At 35.6% G+C, this 27,286-nt stretch overlaps 1 protein-coding gene across 2 annotated transcripts in view; it reads right to left on the minus strand.

Moving 5' to 3' along the window:
- Window positions 1-5,246: 5,246 nt before the first annotated feature.
- SPAG6 (sperm associated antigen 6) overlaps window positions 5,247-27,286 on the minus strand; it is a 64,961-nt gene continuing 42,921 nt past the window's right edge. The window contains exons 8-11 of one of the 2 annotated variants that reach the window (XM_012450121.2): window positions 25,602-25,793; window positions 15,354-15,470; window positions 11,194-11,339; window positions 5,247-6,239 (exon numbers count right to left, since the gene is read on the minus strand). In XM_012450121.2, coding sequence (XP_012305544.2) covers window positions 6,170-6,239; window positions 11,194-11,339; window positions 15,354-15,470; window positions 25,602-25,793 — 525 coding nt within the window. In that variant the 3' untranslated portion in view covers window positions 5,247-6,169. The remainder of the gene's footprint in view (window positions 6,240-11,193; window positions 11,340-15,353; window positions 15,471-25,601; window positions 25,794-27,286) is intronic. The other variant, XM_012450122.2, reaches the window with a different exon arrangement.

The raw sequence follows: 27,286 nt of genomic DNA on the forward strand, positions 1-27,286 counted from the left end.
AGGTCTCGCTGTGTTTCCCAGGCTGATCTTGAACTCCTGGACTCAAGCAATCCTCCTGCCTCAGCTTCCCAATGTGCTGGGATTACAGGCATGAGCCACCACACCCAGCCAAGAACTTTAGAATGGTATCTGTTTAATACAGATAATATGGTCCTTCTCCAGAATCCTAGGGGGTCTATGCTGTGATTCTCTCATTGAGATTGATTACCAGCAACTATCCCCAGCATTTTTCTCACCACAGATTCCTCTAATACCATAGGGTCTGCTGAGGGATATAGCAGGGCTTCTTGTACTGCTGTCTAGGCCTGCTGCAGAGCTTTATTATCTGGTAAAAGGGTTGGAACCATATTCTGAAATGCTGGTGAAATAATTACTAAACACACTTGCTCAGGTGATTGAGGTTCTGTTGTCATAAGGATCATCCTCTCCTTCAGACAATGGGTCCCAGATCTGAGATCTGACTCAGGTTTGGAAACTGAGCTAGTGACTTTTTACCATAACTGCCCTCAGCCTCATATTTATTTTATAAATTGATACTTGTTGACTGCCCATTTATCTTGCCTCTAGGAAATTCTAGTAAGCATTTTCATAGCTCTCTATGGATTGGGTCCCTGGATGCCACGTCTTGGCACTTATTGCAATAAGTGTGCACACCTTGCTTCTGACAGTTAAGTCTTGCTACTTGGCCTCTGTTATTTCAGGATTCTATCATCCTTATTTCTATTAACAGCCCAGTTCTGTAGCAGTGTCTCCTCCAGTCAACCCTGGCATACACAAGAGCAACTCCATTGAGATTCTCAGTGACTGTAACGCTTCTAACAGTGCATTTCTTATCACTTTGGTAAATGGTATGTCCTCTGGGCCTTCTCTTAGAATGCAGTCAGCTGGTGGGTTTTCCATCCCCACATAGGCTATGCACTCCAGCATGTCCACCTCTCTGAGTTGCTTGGCATCTCTTCCAGTCTGCCTTGGCAGTCATGGCATTTCCACTTCACTTAATATGGGCTGTTGCTGCTTTCTCCAAGCTTCCAAGAGTCATCTTATCACCCCTGCCAGAGTGATCAATCTCGTGTCCTGGGAGAGTGCTCCCATTATCAATAAACTCTCCTTTATCCTAGTTTGGTCAGTCTTCTCCATGATTCTACAGCTAGCTATGAAAATGAGCCAAATACTTCCTTTTGTGTGCAAAAGGGTACTATAACATCCCTTCATTAAGGACTGTCTGGCTAGAAGAGAGGGACACCTGTTATATCCCAACCCAGGTTCTGAGATGAAGAAAATGAAGCCCAAAAGTGTTGCTTTCTAGACATCCACCATCTTGCAATGATGATACATTATTAATATATTTTTTATTCAATTTTTAAAGTCAAGATGAAAAGGCTATATGGGTTATTCCAAAATGTGCTTTGGTTTTGCATACATATAATGTGGTCCCATATTTGGTCTCACGTACAGTGTCTATAAATGCAAGAATAATGGCTTAATTAGTATCTCTGCTAACTTAAATTGTAGGTTTTATTGTAGAGCACACTTTTCTGTGGGGGAAAGGGGAAGTCAGGGAAGCAGTGGGCACAAATGTTTCCAGACTTTGCAACAAAAATTCTTTTTATTGATACTAACTGTGACTCTTTGATTTTTTTAAACAAACTTCATCTTTTAGCATTGTTTATCTGAAACTGTCTTTGAAATCCATTATAAAAGTGAAAAGTAGAGTAGCAAATATGATCTATCAAGCACTTAGGTGCACAGTTACACAGGTTGTGTACTTCACGAGGGCACGACACTTCTAAGGGGGCACGGTTCACAGAGTAGACATCATGGATTTGCATATTTATAAAGAGAATTTTCCAGCAGATGGCAGTAAAGTGTGTTGCTCTAGCAAAATAAGACTATTACAATAATTTCTGCCAGATGGAAATAAAGTATCTGGAGGACTAGGCACCTTTTATATTTATACAAAGATATATAGACTAATGGTGGTATCATTTACCACGTGCCAAGCTTTCTGGTCACTCATCCTCATTTAATCCTCAGAATCTGATGAAGTGAGTGCTATTAGCAACTTGCCAAGGCCACTGACTGGGGTTGTAGTTTTGAGATTCTTATAAGGGTCTACTAAGTCCCGGAGACTTGAGACTTGCTGTGGTCAGAGCTAGCATGACCTAAGGTCAACCAGGAGCCTAGCGGCCCTTACTCTCAGTCCAACCTGCTGCTAGTTCTCCTGTGTGTTCACCACAGTGCTGGGTGACACTGACGACTGACAACAGGGCACATTTCACTCATGTAAGTAAAAGGTCATCTTTAGTTAGTGAAGAAAAATATGGGAAAATGCTGACATTCCCTTCGGCACTTTACACACTTACCTTATATGATTCCAACTATATATGCAACAGATATATATAAAAAACAGAACCCTCAATATAGGTTATAATAGTTTTCATAGAGTTTGACTTCTTTATATTCAAAAATACTTTAAGTAAACATTTACTATCAGTAATGTGTAAGCTTTAGCAAGAGTGTATTACCAAAAATTCTATATGCATGCAGAAATTTAGAGGCTTTATTTAATGTATGAATATCTATACCAAATCACCTTGCGATAATGATATATTGGTATAATATTATTTATCCAACATTCAGTTTAAATCTACTTTAGAAAATGTATCAATCATGATTAAAAGAAGCCCATTTAGAAATATTTTGTATTGCCCTCTAACTTAATCCCCAAGGAATTATTTTTCCCTAAACCCACTAAAATTAAAAACAATGTGAAAACTCTATCACCCATGAAACAAGCAAACTGTGGTAACTTTTGCTTTTAATTTTAAAATAACATGTATAGCATGAATACATTTTTCCAGAATTTTTCTAGCTGTAAAACGGCTTGGAGAGCTATTTGGAATTATCTCAGCTTGTTAATGGCAATTGTTTTGGGTTGTGAGATCTGGAGTCATGCTTTTGCTTCTTTCTTTATCCATGCATATACTGCCTATTTTATTTTTAAGTTCACTTATTGATACCTCCAAAACAATAAAACCCACCATTCTTTAAAGTAATAACACTGAATATGCATCTAATTTTGTGGCCTACCAAGTCCTCATAAAAGCAAAGCAACATGAGTATATGTTACTAGAAAAATAAGTGCATGAACAAATCTAATTTTAAAAGTCAAGAGTCTCTTAAACAACTGGTAAATGTAATAATTATAGGACAGCCACTTGATCCTTTTAATATCTGAAAGAAGCAGAACAGCTACAAGTCAACACTTTCTGACCAGTGAATTCTGTGGCAGAATAAGCCACAGTGTACATAAACCTCAACATTTGGTAGCACCTATCTTAATCAAAGAATTGGCTACTTGAAAACACAACAGAAAATTTCTTCATTCTTTCAAGGTTAGTTTCTGAATTTGACATCTGGGATGGGAGATGGGCCTCACCCAGGAATTTAAGGTCAGAGTTTATGATAAGCAGGACCTCAAATCAAGTTTAGAAACAAGCAAATCTTTCATCCTTTCTTTAAGGGTTTTCTTTGAGAGGAAGGGTTTAGAAAAACAGGTCAGTATCTTGTAAATACGGGGTTGCCATTTATTTTTACATACTACATTAAATATGCCTGTTTTGTGTTCAGTGTCTTGTGCCTATTCCACTGCCTCTGTCTGGGCAAATGTGTTTATATTAGAAAACTCCATGAGGGCAGGAAATACAGTTTTTTTAAAAATCATAAATCATCTGGTTTGAACTCCACTTATCTAGGAGTATGGGGCCTGGGGAATACTGCACAATTGCTGGCCAAAATATGTAATCTGTCACTGCCTATCAGATTTCCCATTAATCACATGTCAAGTTTGTATAAAATGGATTTGTTTATAAATTGTTATGTGTACCACTGCAGGTTATTTTCATAAGCTTCTTATGAGTAAGTGGAGTGACTATTATCACCCTTACTATAATACTTAACAGAGAGATACTAGAACCTATGTTTTCACCATCTCTTTTCACCACTGATTTCACCTATTTCCACAACAGGTGAAAGGACTGAATCTATAATAATAAGGTCCAAGTAATTCTATTCCTGAACTGAAGGCCTAAAAATAGTTGTTCATATAAGTAGAGAATTCCTAAGAACAGGGGAATTTTAAATAAACTCCTGGAGTTGGGGGTGGGCAAGGAGCAGTGGGACAGGGATTTGTTTGCACAGGGAATTAAAATTGACAAAATTCAAATGAGGGGTGAAAAATATCAGTAAATATCATTAATGACAGACACTATTTTTGCCCTATAACATATGAAAAAGATTTTGTTTTTATATATTTTTTAAAATCTCATAACATACTTTTCAAAAAGTAAAGCTTCATTTTGTTTAAAGTATTTTATGTCAAGAAACATTTAATAGCATAAATTTTCCAAAATGCATATGATCAAATTATAACAACAATCTGAACACTATTAAGTATTTTATTACTTTGCTTAGTACTATTTGATAAGTATGAAATTACCTATGAAGTGAAAAGCTTTGTACCATAAAGTACAATGGCAACAAAATACCTAAGAGGAAATTCAACATCCCAATAATATCTGAGGTGGTTTTAACCCAGATAAACTAATTTCTGTCATTATCAACACGGTCATCGAAGAAAAACAGCCCTAATGAAGAAAGAGAAAAACTACTTTTATTTTCTCAGATTAAAAGATTCATAAGACAAGCTGTGTAGGCATGAAGGAAAGAAAGGAAAGCTATAAAATGGAATAAAAATTACATTTTCCTATTCAACAGGTCAAAGACATTGCTGCAAGGAAACAAAATAGGCCCAAGGAAGTATTTTAAAAAAATGAAATCACCAGCAATCTTAGCCAGACACCAGGCAAAAAGGAATGGGGTAATCTTGGGTATTATGAAGTTTTAAATGATGCAACAAAGCTATGCACTGTTAGGAAATAATGATGACAGAGATGAATCCAGAAAATTAAAAAAAAAAAAGGGGTAGCTCCTTTTGCACTTAAAAAAAAAAAGAGAGGGAGAGAGTCCAAGAAGGAAAGCTGAAAACAGAGTTAGACTGGAAACACCGTGGCATAGGAGCTGTATGGGTTATCATTTACCTCCTCCAGGAGAGAGCAGCAGAAGCAATTTCCCTTTAAAGCAAAAGATATACACACACAGCAACTAACCAAGACCCATAAATCCAATCACATATTCCCCAAGGTCAACAACACACTGGATAGGAAAAATGAAAAGGACAATTCTAATGCTGTTTTTATTTAAAATTTTATTGAAACTCTCTTTCACCCCTTTACTGCTTCCTAAGTGAAAACGTATTTAAAGTCTGAGCCTGATGGTATTATCTTCAAATTATTCCTTAAATCCCTGAATATGTGGCTTTTGAAACTTGGGAAAGTGAAGCTAGGACAAGGATCCATTTTACATGCCTGCTTCTTTGTTTATTCATGAGCAGAACTAGACTAAGAAACCTTTCAATGAGAGGGAGAGCATGTCTGCAGGAGTATAACTCTTTATTCTGAATTCTACCTTCACTGGCCCCATGAAAGGTAAGGAACACGTTAGATAGGGTGGGGAAGGGAGTTTGGAAAACTTGTGATAAAGAAGAGTAAATTCTTCCTAAACTCTTGGCAAAACCTAACAGGTTACCCATAGAGTCAGTGTCTTAAGTTAACATACTTAAGTAACTAACATCAGAGTCTCCTTCAAGTGCCCTGTATATCTGTCATCAGTTTCTTTCCTCTTTCAAAGATTTATCTTCTCTATCCTACTATATAGTTAGCAAGACCAGTTTTCCTTGCCTATGCCTAAGAGAAATTGGCAAGAATAATTTAGGGTTTTTGAACACCATCTCTTATCTGTATCTCATTGGAGGTGTCTGCATGTACGAGTGTGTGTGGTTTTTAACAGAATAACAAATGCCTTAAAGCCCTTTAACGTGTTTTTAAAATCTACCTTTAGAGCAAATCCTATGCCTTTGAATGACCATGAATAGTTCCTCATTATTCAAGCTACTAATATTTAAAGTATTATATAAATTTAGAAAATATTATCTAAAGGTATTTCCCATTAAATAAATCTAGAATATATTAGTTCAAATATTTAGAAAGATTTAACTATTGTTACTCATAACTACTCTGCTGTGAATTTGAGTATCAAAATACAACTTTGCTTAGTTAATAAGTGGTTGATAGCTGTCCACCCTCTGCAGAAGAGTATCTGAATATCCAGGGGAATAATACCTGAAAAAAGAAAATACTCTATTAAATGCTTGTGAAATGATCAGCACAGTAGGTACATAAGATTCAATATAGGGGATTTATCTTAAATAATCCTGTGAGTGAAACCTCAAATACACTCTGAATAATTATGCTCCAGTAATGCTTTGTGCATAAAGTTAGAGGCTATTCAGGAAAAGAATATGAATTCATAAAACTGTGCTACAGAAGTAACAAAACATTTAAGGGATATAAATGTAATGGCAAAGGGGACATTTTCCAAACAAGAATCTTCAATCCAGTGACAATATTTTATTACAGAGACTTCATTTTAATCATATCAAGTGGCTAATGTTGCTTTAAGGATCATAGCTAATAGATTTTTTTCATAAGTTATACTACATAGTCTATTGTTACTAATAAACTTCTGCATTCTGACTGACTTAGAGATCATTCTCAGCATAGGTTCTAGTCAGATCTAGTCACCCAGGAAAACAAAAACTTCTGGGAGTAAAACCCACAGTGAAAAACTACTTAATAAATGGGTTACAAATAGTTGTGTCATACAAACCTAGGAAATTAATCATTTTTACTATTAATAGTTACCGTATACAAGACTTAGTATAAAAGTATTAAATATGTTGATCAACACATTGTGGGATACTTAGTATGTCATGGAAATAATTTACATGGAGAGAAATGAATGTCAAAATTTAGCAGGCATTCTAGAATAAATAGATTTTTTAAATCTATGGAAATATATTTCAAAAATTCTCAAAACACTCAAAATATTAAGCTTCTGAAGGCATTTTCTCCAGATAAAACCTACTATTAGAGACTTGCTCTATCCTTTTAGTTATCTTCATCTATGCTCAGATGCTCGACTTACAAACTCATAATTTCACACTAATTTCTTCCACAATTTATCAAGTTAAGGTGGACCAAAAAAAAAATACAGCTGTACTTTCTCAGTAGTGTGCTTACAGGCATCCATATTTAAACAGATACTTATGTACATATCCAAAAAGCTACCTTAAAGAATATTTCTTCTCTAACAGCCTCTTATTCTTGAAAAAATTATCTTTCAACAGTGGGTTTCTTCAAAGTATTCTTAGACTGAGAAATTCACAACTGTTTCTTCTCTGAGTTAGTCAAAAATTTTAAAGCAGGCTTTACCTTCGTAGGCCTTCAAATGTATCAGACAACAGATATAAAGGAGAATGCAAAATAACTATCTTTAAAATTTTAACCTTTTTTATTCAAATACTAATATATTTTATACTATTTTAATATAGTAAATATTTAATTTACCACATAAATATATTAATATTTTACTTATATAATGATATAGTATTCTTAGTACTGATATAATGATGTTATCATTGATATTAGATTAATAATAATTTTATCACTATGTTAAACATGGGAGCCACCAGCTACTGAGGACTAGAAAAATGGCTAGTATGGGCAGGGCACAGTGGCTCATGCCTGTAATCTCAGCACTTTGGGAGGCCAAGGAGGGTGGATCACCTGAAGTCACGAGTTTGAGACCAGCCTGACCAACATGGTGAAACCCTATCTCTACTAAAAATACAAAATTAACTAGGTATGGTGGTGCATGTCTGTAATCCCAGCTACTCAGGAGGCTGAGGCAGGAGAATTGCTTGAACCCGGGAGGTGGCGGTTGCAATGAGCTGAGATCGCGCCATTGCACTCCAGCCTGGGCAACAAGAGCAAAACTCTGTCTCAAAAAAATAAAATAAATTTTAAAAAAAGAAAGAAAAATGGCTAGTATGTCTGTATTTAGATTATATAAAATTTGCAGTTGAAAGAATAGAGTAGGCTGGGTGCGGTGGCTCACACCTGTAATCCCAGCATTTTGGGAGTCCGAGGCAGGTGGATCACAAGGTCAGGAGTTTGAGACCAGCCCGACAAATATGTTGAAACACCGTCTCTACTAAAAATACAAAAAAAATTAGCCAGGCATGGTGGCAGGCGTCTGTAGTCCTAGCTACTTGGGAGGCTGAGGCAGGAGAATCACTTTAACCCGGGAGGCAGAGGTTGTAGTGAGCCGAGATCGCGCCACTTCACTCCAGCCTGGGTGACAGAGTGAGACTCTGTTTCAAAAAAAAAAAACATAGACTCACAAGTTGTTCCAAACATATCTAAAAGTTTTCTAATAACGAAATCAAGTGTCAGGTTTTTTTAATTTTAAATTCAATATTAAAAATTCAGTTTCACAGACATACTAGCCATTTTTTCTAGTCCTTAGTAGCCACATGTAGCCCTTTGGCTAAGCATGTTCTCGTTTAGTTCTAACTATATTAAATAAGTAATTATCTTTAATCACTTTGTATAGATGTAGAAACTGTGACTAAAAGGGTTAACTATTATCTTCAAGGTCACACAGTAAGTAGTTAGAACTGAGAGAGGAATTTAGGTCTGTTTGGCACCTAAGCCTAAGCTCTTAGCCATACTCCTCCTCAAAGAACCAACGTGAGCCTCCAGGTAAGACCAGGACATTCCTTCCCTCTGGGCAGCAATCATGGCTATGGCTATTCCAACTTACCTCTAAATGGCCTTTAAGAATGTAAATGAATTAACTTTATCCTAGACCCACACAGAATTGGGGTTATTATTATAATGTTATGATACCAGAAATGTGCTGAACGGCAGACTGTGTGTCCATGTCTCCCTCCCCAAATTAGATGTTGTCCCAAAGCTGCTTCCCCACCCCAGCTAAGGCAGAGATTTTGAAGACAAAGGAGTTCAAAAACACCTTATGGCTGTGAAACAAATGTTTAGGTTGTAACAGATGAATGTATCAGTTTATAAACTTTCTTACAAAGGATAATTAGTTCTAAAATAGTTGTCATCAAGTGATTCTTGAGAATTATGTAACTGTAAAAATAAAACTACTTTGGATTATATTTGTCTATTTTCATAGAAAGACAACATTTCAAAGATTTCTATAAAATACCATTTTATAGAACCTAATGCTTTAAAATATAACAGAGGTTTTCCTGCTTGCCCTGTATGGTGAAATTATCAGAAATTTGAAAACATTAGTTAGCTAACCAAAATTCTTTAGTCAATTTAAAAAATGAAATCCTAGCTCACAGAATTGGAGAAGTTAAAAATTTACAATGGCATTTTGACAAAGCACCAGATTAATTTCTAATGTGACGGACTTTGTAGTTTCTCCTGGTGCTTAGTTAAAATATGCCTTCAAAAAAGTGGGAAAAACTTCTATTCAGGAAAATACCTTACCATTGGTTGATTCTAATAGGTCATTCATTCTGGGTTTCAGGACCCTTTGGTTAGGTTTTTTTTTTTTTTTTTTTTTTTTTTGCATCTTTCTGTAATTTTGTTTGTAACAAAGTTGCACTGAAAGTTATATTAAACTTGTATAAAACAGCATTCTTTCTGAAGGGACATATATTCCATGTATAAAAATGAATTTTATTTTCTTGATAAAAGATTTTCATATTTCCTTCATTTAATGGTTTTACACATTTTATGTTATACAAACTTTTAAAATATAAATCTGTGGTTGGGCGCGGTGGCTCAGGCCTGTAATCCCAGCACTTTGGGAGGCCAAGGCAGGAGGATCATGAGGTTAAGAGATCAAGACCTTCCTGGCCAACATGGTAAGACCCCGTCTCTACTGAAAATACAAAAAATTAGCTGGGCATGGTGGCATGAGCCTGTAGTCCCAGCTACTCAGGAGGCTGAGTCAGGAGAATTGCTTGAACCCAGAAGGCGGAGGTTGCAGTGATCTGAGATCACACCACTGCATTCCAGTCTGGTGACAGAGTGAGACTCCGTCTCAAAAAAAAAAAAAAAAAAATATATATATATATATATATATATATATATATATAAATTTGTATGTTATATGTAGACTAATTATATATGTTATATCACTGTTTTGATGTATCATATATATTAATATTTTCGAAGCTGACTCATTGGAACTCTTTGGTCAAATAGTTCTCATAAACTTCCTAAAAGTGCACAAACCAGCAACTCTGGAAATAATTTACTGGATAAAAATATGTGAAAAGAAAATAAATTTTAATCTTAAAATTGTTTTTGTGCTTTTAAAATTTATGTTATCATATGTATTAAATACCACTGTTACTAAATAGGAAGAATTAACTGAGTTGCAACTTACATAAGTATATATTATAGCATGTAAGTTTTAAAGATTAGAATTTATATTTTCCAATATTAGTCAAAGAAAATAAGAAATAAATGTAGGATTAGAAAAACATAGATAAATGTGCTTTTATTCTGCATGCCTTATGGGCATTCTTAAATTATTTAAATGATTCTATCTTTTCCTGGTAACTTTGCTTTTATTTATTTTGAGTTTAGTGAAATAGTTTTCCTTTAGGCTTACAAGGACTGAGGCTTAGGCTGAATGCTCTGCAAATCAACTTAATTTAAAAATGAATTTTTATTAATCTTGTAAATAGCATCTTGCTATATTACTCTGAAGTACCTGTATATCATAAACATTATTTGGTTTTTTTAATTTAGATAGTGACTTTTTTGTTGTTACTCAACATCTTTTTTCTACCTGTGATACTCTCATTAATGTAAATGTGAGCTTAAGGCAGAAAAGTAATATGCAGGGAACTATGAAAATCAGAATCTATTCTAAATCAGGTAGTCACAATTTAAAAACTGTTTAATTTGAACTATATTTGTGTATTCTTTAGTAAAGCATATATTAAATTAGTACAAAAATGTCTTTAATAACATTCCAGTTTGAATTGGAAATGTGCATGTCAGTCAGAACAATTAATTTGTGGCGGGGTGGGGGGAAGAGATCAAGAGAGAAATAAAGGTATATATTGGCCTCACATCATATTTCAAAGTCCACATTTTGACACAGTGGATATAAAAATCTAGATTTGAAAACAGAAAAACTACATTCTAAATTGAATATTTCAAAGTCCATTTTCCCCACCTCACTATTTCCTCTGGGTAACAATTGTTAATACTGTTGATGTAATCTTGAAGGAGAGAACCAGGTTCTGCTTTTATCTCTTGAACTTTTTTAAGGCCACCACTTGTTACAAAAAGTCGTCGAGCTTTGCTATCATGTGGCAGCACCTTGAAAAGTGAAGCACAGAAAAACGTCAGCTTTTCTTCTTCAAGTTAGATTATTACTATTGAAAAGCAATAATGTATGTGAGAAAATGTAAAAGAGAATTTATACCCAATATACCTACAACATAATGAGCCATATCTGCTGCTGATTTTAAGTGAAATGTGCTCTTTTTAGAATGTGTTAATTTTTATGCTGTAGAGATGAAATAAAGGCAATGAACATGGGCAAAGGCAATGGAGATCCACTCACAGATATAAAATATAAAGCTTACACCATTCAAGGTCTCTCTGCTCTCTGAGAATTTAAAGGCAAGCTCCTTAAAAAGCAGAGTCTTGTGGGACCCAGCTCCTAAATACCTCTCCAGCCACCTTACCTACCAATTTTCTAAATATTGTTTCAGTAACATCATAGCATGCATGCTGTGCCATCTCTTGCCTTAGCACAAGCTGTTACCGCTTCCTAAGATGGCTTTCCACACTCCAGAAACCTCTCCCCTTATGCTTGGTTAACTCTTAGTCATCTTTTAAGACTTAGCGCAAGCATTACCTCCTCTAAGAATTCTTCTCTGGAAACCCTTATCCCCTTATCCCAGGATGAGTTGAGTCTTTTTCTTCTGCCAGCATTCTGTCAAACCACCGTCCACGTGGTTACCACATAATACTTAAATACCACACAATATTTTAATTTTAATTTTAATATTTTAATTATCCATTATATGTCTGTCACAATATCACTGAAGGCAGAAAGTACACATGAGTTGATTCATTCATTTCCCTCGGGCCTGGTGCCTAACAGAGGTTCAACAAATGTTTAACGAATGAATATACTGAAAAGTAGGCAGAGAAAGGGGACTGAAACGTTAGAGAGAAAGAGAAGAAGATCAGAAACATAAGGAATCAATAAATCCAAGAGAAGATTTCTTAAAGCAACCAATCAGAACTAAAAAACAAGTCACTGAATCTGACAGTGAAGAGAAGGTGCTGAAGACTTGAGTAAGGGCAGCTGTGTGTGGAGGGGAAGATGAGGCCAAGTTACCAGCAGCCGAGGATAGTGTCCCAAGTAAGGAAGTCAAGGCAAACTTAAAAGTTTCAGAAAGAAAAGAGAGGGAATCAGTAGATCAAGCCAGGATAGAACTAAAGGCTAACGATGTTGCAGATTTTGTTCTTAGGATCAAGGAGACTTGAGCATGTTTGAACACTGACAGGAAAAAGCCAGTGGAAATGAAGAAATTCATTATGAGAAACAAAAAATGCTGACCAGACTAGGTGGGAAGGAGGTGGGCTCACAACATAGGAAGTCTTGCCATCTTCCTTGGTCACTGCTACCATCCCTCTGACAGAAACACCCTTTTTTTCCCCCATCTTGTTCCTTCTGCAAGGACCAGCTCTTCTCACTTGTCCTTCCTCCATTGAAGCCCTATCTGAACACTTCAGACTACATTCACTCATTCCTTCTTTTAAAAAGAGTTTATTTCCAAGTCTAGTATATTGAAATGTTTTCTAATTGTTTTGTCTGCTCTCCTCAGCTAGATTATAAAGTTCCCTGAAGATCAACTTTATCTTAATCTTTTTTGTCTGTTCCCCAACACTCAACAGAGAGTTGAGTACATGTAGGCATTTAACAAATAATTAAAACCACAAAAAGATCATGCTAAGAGAACAATAATACAAATAAGCTGGACAATAAAAGACTGCACTAGTATGTATTTGTAGAAATATAATGGTCTATAAATATATTGGTTTTACATATTTCGTTTGGCCTGGAGAATTTTTATTGCTTCCTATCTCAGTCCCCAGCCACTTTAGTATCTTTTCACCTTCTACCTTGTTTTATCGTCTCTTTTTAGTGTTTTGGTATCCTTAGATTAAGGAAATATTCCTGAAGGCACATTTATAAGCATATATGATACAGGTATTGTATTTATTTTATCTTGGGGCCGTCTAACTTCCACACATCCCACTGGTTCTACTTATTTTAAACTCTTAATATAGGCTAGTGTTTATTTTCATACCTACTTCAATAAAACCAGAATATCTCACTCGCTAGGCTAAAAGATTACAAAATGAAACTTTCAGAAATAATGTCAATTACCCAGTTCAAGAACAGATGAATCTGTCTGTAGATGATCTACTCAACCCCTTACCCCTTATCGCTCTTAGATGACCAAATTAGCTGGTCGCTTTTCTAGCACCCAAAAGTACACAAAAATAAAGAAATGGATCAGTTTCCCTTGCAGTAATTTAGTCTTTTCTCTGCATTATTTAGTTAGTCAGTTTGTCAAGAGGGCATGGCATTATATCTCCCGCATCCCATATAATTAAAAAGGGGAGAAAAGTTTGGTTATTTTCTTGGAAGGAGGGATAAAGGACTAGGTGTTTGATACACAGAACAGTATCCTGGGTGGGTGGCTTCAGCAATGTGAAACTTCTACTTTCCTGTGGGTCTGGCACTTGAGGGCCAGTCACACTGTTGGAGATCATGAACAGAGTTGAGAGAACTGAAGGCTGTTAGCAGACTCTTTCAGATGAAGACCTAAAACTAGACAAGCTTATCTGTAGGGACTACTTTGAAAGTTATAATAATACATAGCTTTTGTTCATTTTATGTAGAAATATAGTATATGAATAGTAGCTTCTCATTTATATAGTATTATAACTGACTATTCAAATGAATTTGCCACCCCCCATGCATTTTTTTTAAATCTTTTAAATTAGCCTTGACTCATTTGCATGTTTTATTTCTTTTTCTTTTTTTTTTTTTTTGAAACAGAGTCTCACTCTGTTACCCAGGCTAGAGTGCAGTGACACAATTTTGGCTCTCTGCAAACTCCACCTCCCAGATTCAAGTGATTCTCCTGCCTCAGCCTCCCAAGTAGCTGGGACTACAGGCACGTGCTACCACGCTCAACTAACTTTTCGTATTTTTAGTAGAGATGGGGTTTTATCATGTTATCCAGGATGGTCGCGATCTCCTGACCTCACGATCTGCCTGCCTCAGCCTACCAAAGTGCTGGGATTACAGGTGTGAGCCACCACACCCAGCTGCATGTTTTATTTCTTAAATACAACTCTTTGGTTGTTTTTGTTCTTTTGAGGGTTTAATATGTGCCTGGGATTGAGCTAAATGCTTAATATATGATATCTCATTTACTCTTTACAATGACCCTATGAAATTAAGTACCCTAATTATTTACATTTTATGGGTAACCAAACTAAGGTTTAGAGAGGTCAATATTTTGTTAAAGAATTATAGAGGTGGTAAGTAGGAACTCCAGGTACTCCAATTCAGAACGTCAGCTCATGATCACCATGGGCTACTACTCGCACAGACCCCATTTTCCTAAGTCAAATTCACTGAGCATGATTTAGCCAGCTCTTGATAGCTTAGGGTCACCATCCTGACCATCAATGTCTGTAGTAATCGAGTCATTCTCTTTCATCCTTTGCTATTGGTAATCAGCTCTGCTGGCTGTGCCCACCTCTAGCAGCTTGAACTTTCTACCTTACTACCATTTACTATCATTTAATCTGCAACAATCTCAGAATATGACAGCTATATTTGTTAAAATTGTTCATAAAATAAGTCAATGTGCTCCAATGTCTGAGAACATCTCCAGTAAAGTACATGCATTTTGTGAAAGGTATTTCAGTGGCTCAGAAACCTTTTTCCTTTTCTCTTTATGATCTTTGCAGTATTCCCAGGTGAGTGAGATGGACACTAGGAAGATTACTAAAAGTCACTCATCAATATAAATTATCTAATTATGAGATTTTTATTTTCTGAGAACACTAAAAAAGACAGTAGAGGCTCTGATGAAAATGTGAGGATGAAGAAAGTGTTTTATTTATGTGTGAATTTTATTAAGGTAACTTCTCTGTCCATACAGATTGGTGAGAGTTAAGCAGTAAAATCATGACCCTGTCTTACAGAAAAAACTACTGACCCAACAGAAAAACAAAAAAAGTTAACAAATTATTTTAATTTTCTTCCACCCCTCAGAGGCTGGCATTTCTTACCTTACTAAACTGTCCAACCACATGCTTCAGAATATTGGAAGGAGCATCATACAGAAATGGTTCGAGAGCTGGTAGGTAGGTGCACTTTTGCAGGATATTCTTTATGGCTTTTTTACTCTTGAAATACAAAGCAAAATGTATACTACAGTAAGTAATCAATGAAACCTTGACAAGAATTCAAATCTAACATTCTTGGAATTTAAAAATAAAATCAATTTCCTGGTCTAAGCTGCAGTTGTTTCATTTGTTAAAATCGTTGTCAGAAAAACTGCTGCTTTGATTGATCATAGAATATCCTACAAGTTGTCTTTGTGTTAAACCTTAAAATGTAAAGTGTATTACTGAGCTCTTAAAATACCTAAAAGAAAATTAAAATTACAAAGCACAAAGTTACAGACTATAAATTAATATGTACCACATTAGGGTAAAAATTCATACACAGGAAACTGAGGTAACTAATACATCCCATGTCTACTTATCAACAAATATGAGAAAATAACTTAGTTTTTTTGAAGAATATCATTATCAGGCATTCTATATTCTCCTTGATTTCATGGCTTATACATATGCAGTCAGAAGTGTCTACAGTGTGCATTATTCAATGAGCATTTGCAGAGGTGCTGCTAGAGCTCATAGGTAGACACTTCTCCATTCATAGATAGAAGCAAAACAGATAGGATCTACTCAACTGCCGAGAAAAGATCTTCTCGACAGTAGGGAGTGTATCACCCACAAACAGAAGAATACTTACCATATCTATCATTCCCACCCCCTCCTGCACTCCGTATTTCAAGGTAGCATCACGTGCTGGCCCTTGCCACAAGTGAAGAAGGACCCTGATTGGACTGCAGCACATTCACGGCAGCCAGCTCTCAGGTCATGGCTGGTTGTGATTCATTTTCTTTGTATTAAAGGCTGTGCTCTTCAGTTTGGAAAGCTTCACAACAATTGGGCTTGTCTCTAGCTATTTTCCACTAGAATTCCACATCTGTTTGTCTGACGTTTTGTGCTTCAGTGCTCCCTTATGGCTTTTCTGTTCACCTATTCTTTCTCTGAGGCCTTACCCAACCTGGTCTTCTGTGATCACCACCTTGTTTTGCTATTGAAATGTTTTGCAATGCTCTTGAAATGTCAAGGAGCATTATGATTTTCACATCATGAATTTTAGAATTGGTAAATCAATTCAGTAAAAACTTTATCACAGTTGTGTTATTAGTAAAGGATCTCTTGAATTTAAGTTTTCCAGGAGACACAGGCTAAGCAGTCTTGCATAGCCTCTTATTGCTGGACACATTTATCTTCAAACACTGTTTTACAAATTACATTAAATAAAACAAGGAATGTAAAATATGCAGCCCAGCTTTTTCCCACAAGTAGTATAATGTAAGTTGGAATTAAATTCTCAGTTCCCACCATATCTTAAATCATGGTGATCTTAGCAAGCTAACAAATTTAACTTGACTGTTATCAGTGAAAAGGTCTTTGAACACTGTAGCAAAAATTACATATACTGTACCATAAAGACAGCCTTATTCTAATAATTCTCAGTTGATGTATTGTCAAGTTATTAATTAAGAACTATAGAAAGGAGTACACTAGAAATTCACTGAGCTTTACTATCTTTCACGTGGAAGGAAATATAATCAGCTTATGATTATATTCTTCTAGATATAAATGTATATCAAAATTAATAATCAGCTCTATCATCCAGCATGATAGAAATCCTAGTTACTTAAGACTTTGTTTACGTGTCTATTTGACAATGAAAAGGAACAAAGTACTGACACTTGCTATAATATGAATCCACCTCACAAATGTTATCCTTAGTGAAAGAGGCAAGGCACAAAAAAGTTCACATACTGTATAATTTTGTTTATATGGATTGTCCAGAAAAGTCAAATTTAGAGAGAAAGAAAGGAGATTAATAGTTGTCTGAAGCTGATGGGGATAACTGAGAGGAGGGAAGAGGGAGTGACTGACTAAAAATGGACATGAGGCTTCCTTCTGGGATGATAAAAATGTTCTGAAATTTGATTGTAAAGATGGCTGCACAATTCTGTAAATTTACGAAAAATCATTAAATTGTGTACCTAAAATGAGTGAATTTATGGTATGTAAATTATATCTCAATAAAGTTGTTAAAAAGACTTAAACTCAGCCAGGTGCAGTGGCTCATGGCTGTAATCCCAGCACTTTGGGAGGCCAAGGCGGACGGATCACCTGAGGTCAGGAGTTTGAGACCAGCCAGGCCAACATGATGAAACCCTGTCTCTACTAAAAATATAAAAATTAGCCAGGTGTGGTAGTGGGTGCCTGTAGTCCCAGCTACTTGGGAGGCTGAGGCAGGAGAATTGCTTGAATCCCAGAGGTGGAGGTTGCAGTGAGCCAAGATTGTGCCATTGCACTCCAGCCTGTGTGACATTCTGCTACAAAAAAAAAAAGAAAAAAAAAAAAAAAAGACTTAAACTCCTTTCTTGAATTGCAAATATTTTCTTCAAGTTTGTGTGGCTTGTCTTTTTATTTTCTTAATGGCAATCTTTTCTTTTTTAAAGACAGGATCTCACTTTGTTACCCAGGCTGCCGTGCAGTATCAGGATCATAGCTCACTGCAGTCTCAAATTCTTGAGCTCAAGCAATCCTCCTGCCTAAGTCTCCCAAGTAGCTGGGAATACAGGCATGCACCACCATACTCAGCTAGTTTTGTTTTGCTTTTTGTAGAGATAGGGTCTCACAGAATGTTGCCCATGCTAGTCTCTAAATGCCTAGCCTCAAGTGATCCTCTTGCCTTGTCCTCCAAAGTGTTGGGATTACAGGCATAAGCCATGTGCCCAGGCTTAATGGTGTCTTTTGAAGCATAAAAGTTTTTTTTTTTTTTTGATGAAATATAATTTGCTCTTGTCGCCCAGGCTGAAGTGAAATGGCATGATCTTGGCTCATTGCAACCACCACCTCCCGGGTTCAAGAGATTCTCCTGCCTCAGCCTACGAAGTAGTGGGGATTATAGACACCTGCCACTGTGCCTAGCTAACTTTTCTTTTTTTTTTTTAGTAGAGACGGGGTTTCACCATCTTGGCCAGGCTGGTCTTGAGCTCCTGACCTTGTGATCCACCCACCTTGGCTTCCCAAAGTGCTGGGATTACAGGTGTGAGTCACCATTCTTGGCCAATGTATCAGTTTTTAAAATCACTGTGTTTGAACAATTAGAATGCGTGGACACAGGGAGGGGAGCATCACACACTGCGATCAGCAGGGGGTGCCTAGGGGAGGGACAGTGGGGTGGGGATGGTGGGGAGGGATAATGAGGGTACAAATACCAGATATAGGTGATGGGCAGATGAAGGCAGCAAACCACCTTGCCATGTATGTACCTATGCAACAATCCTGCTTGATCTGCACATGTACCCCAGAACCTAAAGTACAACAAAAAAAAAAGAAAAGAAAAAAATAATAATTGCCTAATCTGAGATCACAAATATTATTCCTAGGTTTCTTCTAAGAATTTATAGTCAAAACATTTATATTTAGATCTATGATCCATTTTGAGTTAACTCTGGTATATGGTATGAGATAGGGGTCCAAACTAATATTTTTACTTGAGGATACAATTCCCAGTACCTTTGCTGAAAAGACTATTTTTTCCACATTAAATTGCTTTGGCAACTTTGTGAAAAATTAATTGATGATAAAAAGGGTTTATTTCAGATTCTCAATTCAATTTCATTGATACATATGTCTTTCTGTAAGCAAGTACCATATTATCTTCATTATTATGGGTTTTTGGTACATTTTGAAATTGGGCAGTGTTAAGTTCTTTTTCAAGATTGTTTTGCTAGTCTTGGTTCTTTTCATTTCCACATGAATTTTCAGATCAGCTTCTCAATTTCTGGGGGTAAAAAAAAGTCAGCTAGGATTTTGATGGAGATTATGTTGAACATACATTATCAATTTGGAGTATTGCCAGTTTAACAATATTGAATCTTCCAGTCCACAAACATGGAATGTCCCATGATTTATTTTTTAAGTAACGTTTTATAGTTTTCAGTGTATAAGTCTTAACCTTTTGTTTATTTGTATGTATTTAATTCTTTTTGACATTATTATGAATAAAACTATTTTCTCAATTTCATATTTGAATTGTTTATTACCTGTATATGAAATACAATTGAGAGGACAGCAGTGGCTCACGTCTGTAATCCCAGCAACTTTGGGAGGCCAAAGCAGGTTGATCATTGGAGCTCAGGAGTTCAAGACCAGCCTGGCCAACATGGCAAAACCCTCTCTGTACTAAAAATACCAAAAAAATAGTTGGGCGTGGTGGTACATGCCTGTAATCCGGACTAATCAGGAGACTGAGGCACAAAAATCACTTAAACCCTGGAGGTGGAGGTTGCAGTGAGCTGAGATTGTGCCACTGCACTCTAGCCTGGGCAATAGTCCAGCCTGGGCAACAGAGTGAGACCCTGTCTCAAAAAAAGAAAAAAAAATACAATTGATTCTTGTATATTGATCTTGTATCCCATGACTTTGTTGAACTCTTATTAGTTCCATGATTGTGTTTGTGTGTGTGTATGTGTGTGTGTCTGTGTGTATTCCTTAGGATTTCCTACAAACAAGATCATGTCACATGTTGGTTTTAAGATTTGTTACCTTTTAGAAGATACGCATTATGATTGATTATTTATGGCTCTGAGCAAAATACAGTAATTCTTAAACTCCATACTATGAATTGTATAGAAATTCTATCGGGTCAAAAACCCCTTCTATTTACCTAATTCAGTAAATCAAGTAATATCTTACCTTGAACTAATGAATAACAGATTATAAATTTTGCTAATTGTCACTGCATTTAGTAGTTAATGCTTATCCTTACACACAATATGTGATGATGTCAGAGAAGGAATCCTGGGCTATCTATTGAGGGCATGAGGGTTTGAGCCTGGTTTCCCTATAAACTAGCACAGCATCTATAGTTCTAAATTCATTCATTTTTCTGTCATTTCTAAAAACTGACTGTATCTTCCCTGATTAGGGCTATTAGAAAAACCACAGTAAGTAACAACACTATTTTTTACCTCTTAACATCACATATAAAAATAGCAATTAACAAAATAAAATTGACAATACTATGGGAAACCAATACAATTTCGATTGTTTGTCACTGAAAATTGAATATCAAAAAATTATTCATTGTTGCTTTCCTTAATGGATTATTGATATGGCTTGCTCCCAGTGTTAGAGAGTAAACCATATCAATTGTGTGGCCTACTATCAGTGGTATGACCTGGTGGGTGGTGACTGGATCATAGAGGTGGTTTCTGATGGTTTAGCACCCTTCCCTTGGTGCTGTCTCATGATAGAGTTCGTATTAGTCTTCACACTGCTGATAAAGACATAGCCAAGATGAGGAAGAAAAAGACGTTTAATTGGACTTACAGTTCCATATGGCTGGAGAGGCCTCAGATTCATGGCAGGAAGCAAAAGGCACTTCTTACACGACAGCAGCAAGAGAAAATGAGAAGATGCAAAAGTGGAAATCCCTGATAAAACCATCGGATCTCATGAGACTTATTCCCTACCCCAAGAATACTATGGAGAAAATCACCCCCATGATTCAAATTATCTCCCACTGGGTCCCTCCCACAACAGGTGGGAATTATGGGAGTATAATTCAAGATGAGATTTGGGTGGGGACACAGAGCCAAACCACATCAGAGTTCTCATGAGATCTGCTTATTTAAAATGTGTAGCACCTCCTTCTTTGCTCCCTCTCTCCTGCTGTGCCATGTGAAGGCATTCTCATCTTCCCTTTGCTTTCTGCCATGATTCTAAGTTTCATGAGGCCTCCCATCCATGCTTCCTGTACAGCATGCAGAACTGTGAGTCAATTAAACTTCTTTTCTTCATCAATTACCCAGTCTCAGGCAGTTCTTCACAGAAGTATGAGAACAGGCTGATACAATTATCTGGAATGAAAACTACTTAAAATTTTTTTAAAAAATTTTCCAGAAAGTTATTTTTGTTCTGAAAGCATTGTGGTCCAAAGAGTAATAGCTATTATAATGAAGAGGAACATAGGGTATGACCTTTGGTTAGACAAAGCCTTCTTAGATACAACATGAAAAACACATGCAACAACAACAAAAATAGATCAATTGATTTTCATTAAAATTTGAAACTTTTGTGCTGCAGACAATATCATCAAGATAATGAGACAGCCCACAGAATGTGAGAAAATAATTGAAAATCATATATCTGATAAGATCATGTATCTAGAATATACAAAGAACTCTTATAACTCAATAATAAAAAGATAAACCCAGTTTAAAATGAGCAAAGGGTCTGAATAGATACCTCTGCAAAGATGTATGAACAGCCAATAAGCATATGAAAAGATTTTCAACATCATTAACCATTTGACAAATGCAAATCAAAAACCACAATTAGATACCAATTCAAATCCACTAGGATAGCTACAATCAAAATTAAAGATAACAACAAGAGTTGGCAAAGATGTGGAAAAAGTGGAACCCTTTCGTACCTTGATGGTAGTACCTTGGAAAACAGTTTGGCAGTTTCTCAAGATGTTAAACAGAGTTATCCATTGACCCAGCAATTTCATACCCAAGAGAAATGAAAACACATCCACATGAAAACCTGTTACAATAATGTTCATAACAGCATTATTCATAATAGTCAAGAGTAGAAATAATCCAATATCCATCAGCTGGAAAATGGATAAACAAAATGTGGCATATTAATACAATAGAATATTATTTGGCCACAGAAAGCAACAAAATACTGATATACACCACAACATGGACAAACTGTGAAACTCTGACTAAGTAGTAAATAAGCCAGGCACGTGGCAAGGTGTGGTGGCTCACACCTCTTATCCCAGTGCTTTGGGAAGCCAAAGTGAGAGACTGCTTGAGGCCAGGAGTTCAAGACCAGCCCAGGCAACACAGTGAGACTCTGTCTCTACAATAATAATAATAATAATAATAATAATAATTAATTAGCTATATGTAGCAGTACATACTTGTATTCATAGCTACTTGGGAAGCTAAGGCAGAAGGATCACTTGGCCGCAGGAGTTCAAGCCTACAGTGAGCTATGATTGTGCCGCTGCACTCCAGTCTGTGCAACAGAAAGAAACCCTATCTCTAAAAAGGTTATATATTTTGTATGACTCCATTTAAGTGAAATGTCCAAAAGAAGTGAATCCATAGTAAATTAATGGCTGTCTGGGGCTAGGCAGAAGGGATACAGAATCACAGCTAATGGGTACAGCATTTCTTTTATGGGGAATAAAAGTATTCTAAAATTAGATGGTTTCACAATTCTGTAAATATACCCAAAACCGTTAAATAGTGTACTTTAAATGGATCAAATGTATGGTATGTGAAATATGTCTCAATAAAGCTGCTAAAAATGAAGGAGCAACAACTATTACCATAAAAACACAATAATTAAATATCTTAAACATAGTTTTATAACTAGAATGAGCTGATTCAAATGCCAAATTAAGATGAAACATTTCAATATGATGCCTCTAAATCCAAACAAATAAAGATATAATTGTCTGAATATTTTCAAAACATACGTAGATAAACTTAATAGAAAAAATTTCTTTTCCATTTTTATTAAGATATTTGGTATAACATGGGAGCATATAGTAACAAAATCCACAGAATGTGAGAAAATATTTGCAAATCATACATTTTATAAGAACTTGGGCCAGGCGCGGTGGCTCATGCCTGTAATCCCAGCACTTTGGGAGGCCGAGGTGGGCGATCGCCTGAGGTTAGGAGTTCAAGACTAGCTTGGCCAAGATGGCAAAACCCTGTCTCTACTAAAAATACAAAAATTAGCCGCCTGAAATTCCAGCTACTTGGGAGGCTGAGGCAGGAGAATTGCTTGAACCTGGGAGGCAGAGGTTGCAATGAGCCAAGATCACACTACTGCACTCCAGCCTAGCAACAGAGCAAGATTCCATCTCAAAAAAGCAAAAACAAAAACAAAAAAACAACTTGCACCAAGAATATACAAAGAGCTCTTACAATTCAATAATAAAAAGAAAAGTAACCCAATTTAAAATGAGCAAAGGGTCTGAATAGATATTTTTCCAAAGAAAACATGAGAGAAATTCCGAAAGACTGCTCATTGGTTCTCCTGCATGGAAACCAATTAGACAATGCTTACAGAAGCTGACATGCCTTTGGGACAAAATGAACTTCAACATGGCCCTATAATTTGAAAACTGCCACAGAGTAACAAATGAGAAATACCATTAGACAGTTCTTGACACTCTTGAATACACTTCTCCCTACTGAGATGATGTCAAATCAAAAAGGCTTGAATGGACTTTTATTCTACACCCTTCAAAATAACAACTGAGAGAACTCAAGAGACCGTGGGGAAAGAAAAAAGAATGATCAACTCCCTACAATAAGAAAATATTTGGATGGGCTTGAAGCCTTGAAAAGATTGTTGATAGAATGACTGGTAAAGATCCCACATTTTAACTTACTACTCAGCGTATTTCCTTAAAGTAATACTGTACTAAATATAGGCAGAAGGAAGTTAATTTCTATTAGTTAACCTAAAAATACCACTTGTTAAACAAAATGAAATTTATCTTACTTCAAAAAGTGAAGTTTTCAAATTTATTTTTCTCCAGTGATATGTATACAACATAATATCATAATTTATTAAAAACCAAGTTATATAAGGTAGTAGTATATAAAAAGTACATACTCCTACCTAAGGGACTATTTGAAAGGGTTTCTCAAGCTGAAATTACTGTTGAGTCCACTATTAATGATTTACGCTATAGCTCAAATATCCCTTTATTGCCAAAACTTAAGAGGAAACTCAGGAGGGTGGCAGGAGAGGAAGGAAGAGAGAAGAATGGGAGGAGGAGAAAGACAGTGATGATAATGGGTTAAAGAAATACGAAGCCAAAAGAGGACTACATACATAGGTTAAAATTATATGCATGTATACATGTATATCAGCTGTGTTGGACAACTCAAAGCTGGGAATAGAGTTTTGGTTTCTCACCAGAAAGTTAAAGAGACCTGTTAAACTAGAAAAGAACTTATATTGTCAATCTTTCTCTCTCTACCAAGCACTGCCAAAGAATACACATGTGAAAGACATATGAGGGAAGTTCTAAATCTATTAAATTATTGTTGGTCTAGAAAGCCTTATAAAAACTGAAAAAATGTTAAATCTTAGAACCAATTTCCCTCAATGAATTAGCAGAGAAATAATATGCAATCATAACCAAATATACATAAATTTACTTTTATAAAATTTACAAGTCAAATAGATAATTCACTATACCTAACTTTCAGAGTCACTCAACTATGTAGTCCAAGTAAACTTCCTGTCTCATTATCCCATCTAAAGTTAAGTTTCACCAAATTGTTTTCTTATTTGTTAGTTTACCGTTTTAATTAAAATTTAAAGTAATTTAATCTAATGTTAAATTATTGTTTTTTCTGTGAACTTCCCTCAATCCAAGTCAATTTTAAAAACTGCTTTCAAAAAATTACATGTTTTCCTAATAGGAAGTATGCTGGAAAACATTTTTTTTCTTTTTTAAAAAATTCTAAAATCATTAAACAATCCATCCTACTTCATATTTATGTTTTGTGAATCATTTTGGTAATCATTTATATTTTGTGAATCATTTCAGAAAATCTGCCTTTTAAAAATGCATTATTTTAAAATGTTTAATTTAGTGAGTTTTATAGACAATTTTTTTAAGAAACAAATATAACACATATAATGAAAAGGTCAGGTGGCCCTGGAATTAAAAGAGGTAAATTATGGGTTCAAAAATATCCCCTGAATCTGTATGATACCTTTGAAAGGTACTTCACATTCTATTGGATTTCACTTTTAAATGTAAAATGAAGTAGAGGTCTCTCCAGCAAATTCCAACTCAAAAATTCTATTATTCTTCAATTCCTACTTCATAAGAAGAGTCAACAGGAATGTAGAATATAATAACCATTCATTTTACAAATAACTTTGCACCCATAGAGAACTTTCTCTCAAATTTATTGCTGATTTTTAGAGACAGGGTAACTCATTTTCAAAGCAGGGTAAACTCAATTATGATAAATTTGTATTTCTTGACTAATAAAACAATATTGTCCATTATGAAAACTAAGAGATTTTAAATGACATATTTTTTAAATGAGCCAAAATCTTCATAAAACAGAATTAAGCACTTACTTTTACTTGAAGATCCTCAGAACTTTCTGTTGACATGTACAAAGAAAGCAGAACTGGCAAAGTATTTGTGACTGCAACAGCTCGTGCGTGTTCAGGAGTATGTCTTCCAATCTGTCCTAAGGCCCAAGCAGCCGCAGCCTTAATATGATCTTCTGGTTCTTCTGACAAGCAGACTGACAACTGGGGTACAGCCTGCAGCGTGGATCAAAAGAGCAAGTGATATGAATCTAGATCAGGATTAAAGAGTCTTCCATGTCTCTCAAACATGAGAAAAAATCATTTCGGCCTTGATCCTTTTTTTCTTAAACGGTTCAATAAATGAGCACATCACAGACGCTGTCATTTATTAAGTCAATAAAATGACTAGAACTAAATTACCTTAATTATCTATAACAATTCAACTAAACCAAGAATATCTCTGCTAGCTTTTACCCCCCCAAATAGAGAGGTATTTAACCAAACAACAGATGTCACAGACTAGGAAATAGGCAAACCCAGATGATACTGTGACAAACTAAAAATGTTTAGAATTTTAAAATCTTTTATTTTCCTTTGTTAAAAATTTAATTTAGAATCTTTAAAGAAATTGTCTTTTCACCAAATATAATAAACCTGAGAAGAAAATAACTACTATAGATTCAAAATCAAATAAATCAGTAAGAATCTACTGTATCTAAGTACCTTTTTGATGAAATATATTCACTAACACCTTTCCTAAAACAGTACATCAATAATTTTCCATTAATTATGGTCAACTTTTAAATTATAGTTTTGTCCACTTTAACATGATTCAATGTCAAAACAGCAATGATTACTTCTGTTACACAGATAGCACATGCTCACATTTTGCATCTTAGGCTTCAATTTTATCTAAATAATAAAAACAGAATTAACTAAGAAGCCTCAAATATATTACATTTTGTATACCCAAGGAACAATTTTTAAAAAATCAAATTCTAATTCCAGATTCTGCATAGGTGTAATTTTCTGACTAATTTGTGATTACAGTAATCATCTTAAATTTAGTACCACAAAAAACTATCACATGGTTATGCTGCCATAGCAAAGGCCAGAATCATCATATATGCTTTAATTCTTTGCTTTTTAATTTGGTTATTAAGACCAATTTCCTGAAGAGATCATCTGTATTTCTTCATTGGCTTTTTTCCTACAACTAAAAATGTATGTCTGCCAATATTAAAGGTCAGACCTGTCTCCAGAATGAAGCAACTTTCCAGAAAGCCCACATGTCAAGGATGTAACAAGACTGAAGAAGCAGGGGGAAAAGGAGACAGTGCCTCCACTCCATCCCCAAAGCTCTGACTTGTTGGCCTCGGTTGTAACGAACAACAAATAAGATAAGGAATACAAATTTGCTTTAAAACTACTATTTAAAGGTAAGGTATTATTGTTAGTCTTTATAGTACTACACAGGAAAAGGAGAGAGTTCTACCATACTATGTGGATTGCCTGAAACTGCTGGAGTTTCAGCAAGCAACATCTTGATCTCTAATTATCTGAAAAACAAACCAGGTGGAAGCGGCTAGCAGCAACCTTGGACCAAATACGGGGAGAGCTTCCTGGTTAGTTTCAGGAGGACATACGGGAAGCAAAAGCAATTGCTGCTTCTTTCATCATTCTTCCCATGCATAAGCTTCATGACTATCCACAAAAGAACCAAGGAT

The sequence above is a fragment of the Aotus nancymaae genome, unplaced genomic scaffold, assembly GCF_030222135.1.
Source record: "Aotus nancymaae isolate 86718 unplaced genomic scaffold, 86718_ANA_hifiasm-v0.15.2.pri h1tg000077l, whole genome shotgun sequence".
Lineage (NCBI taxonomy): Eukaryota > Metazoa > Chordata > Mammalia > Primates > Aotidae > Aotus > Aotus nancymaae.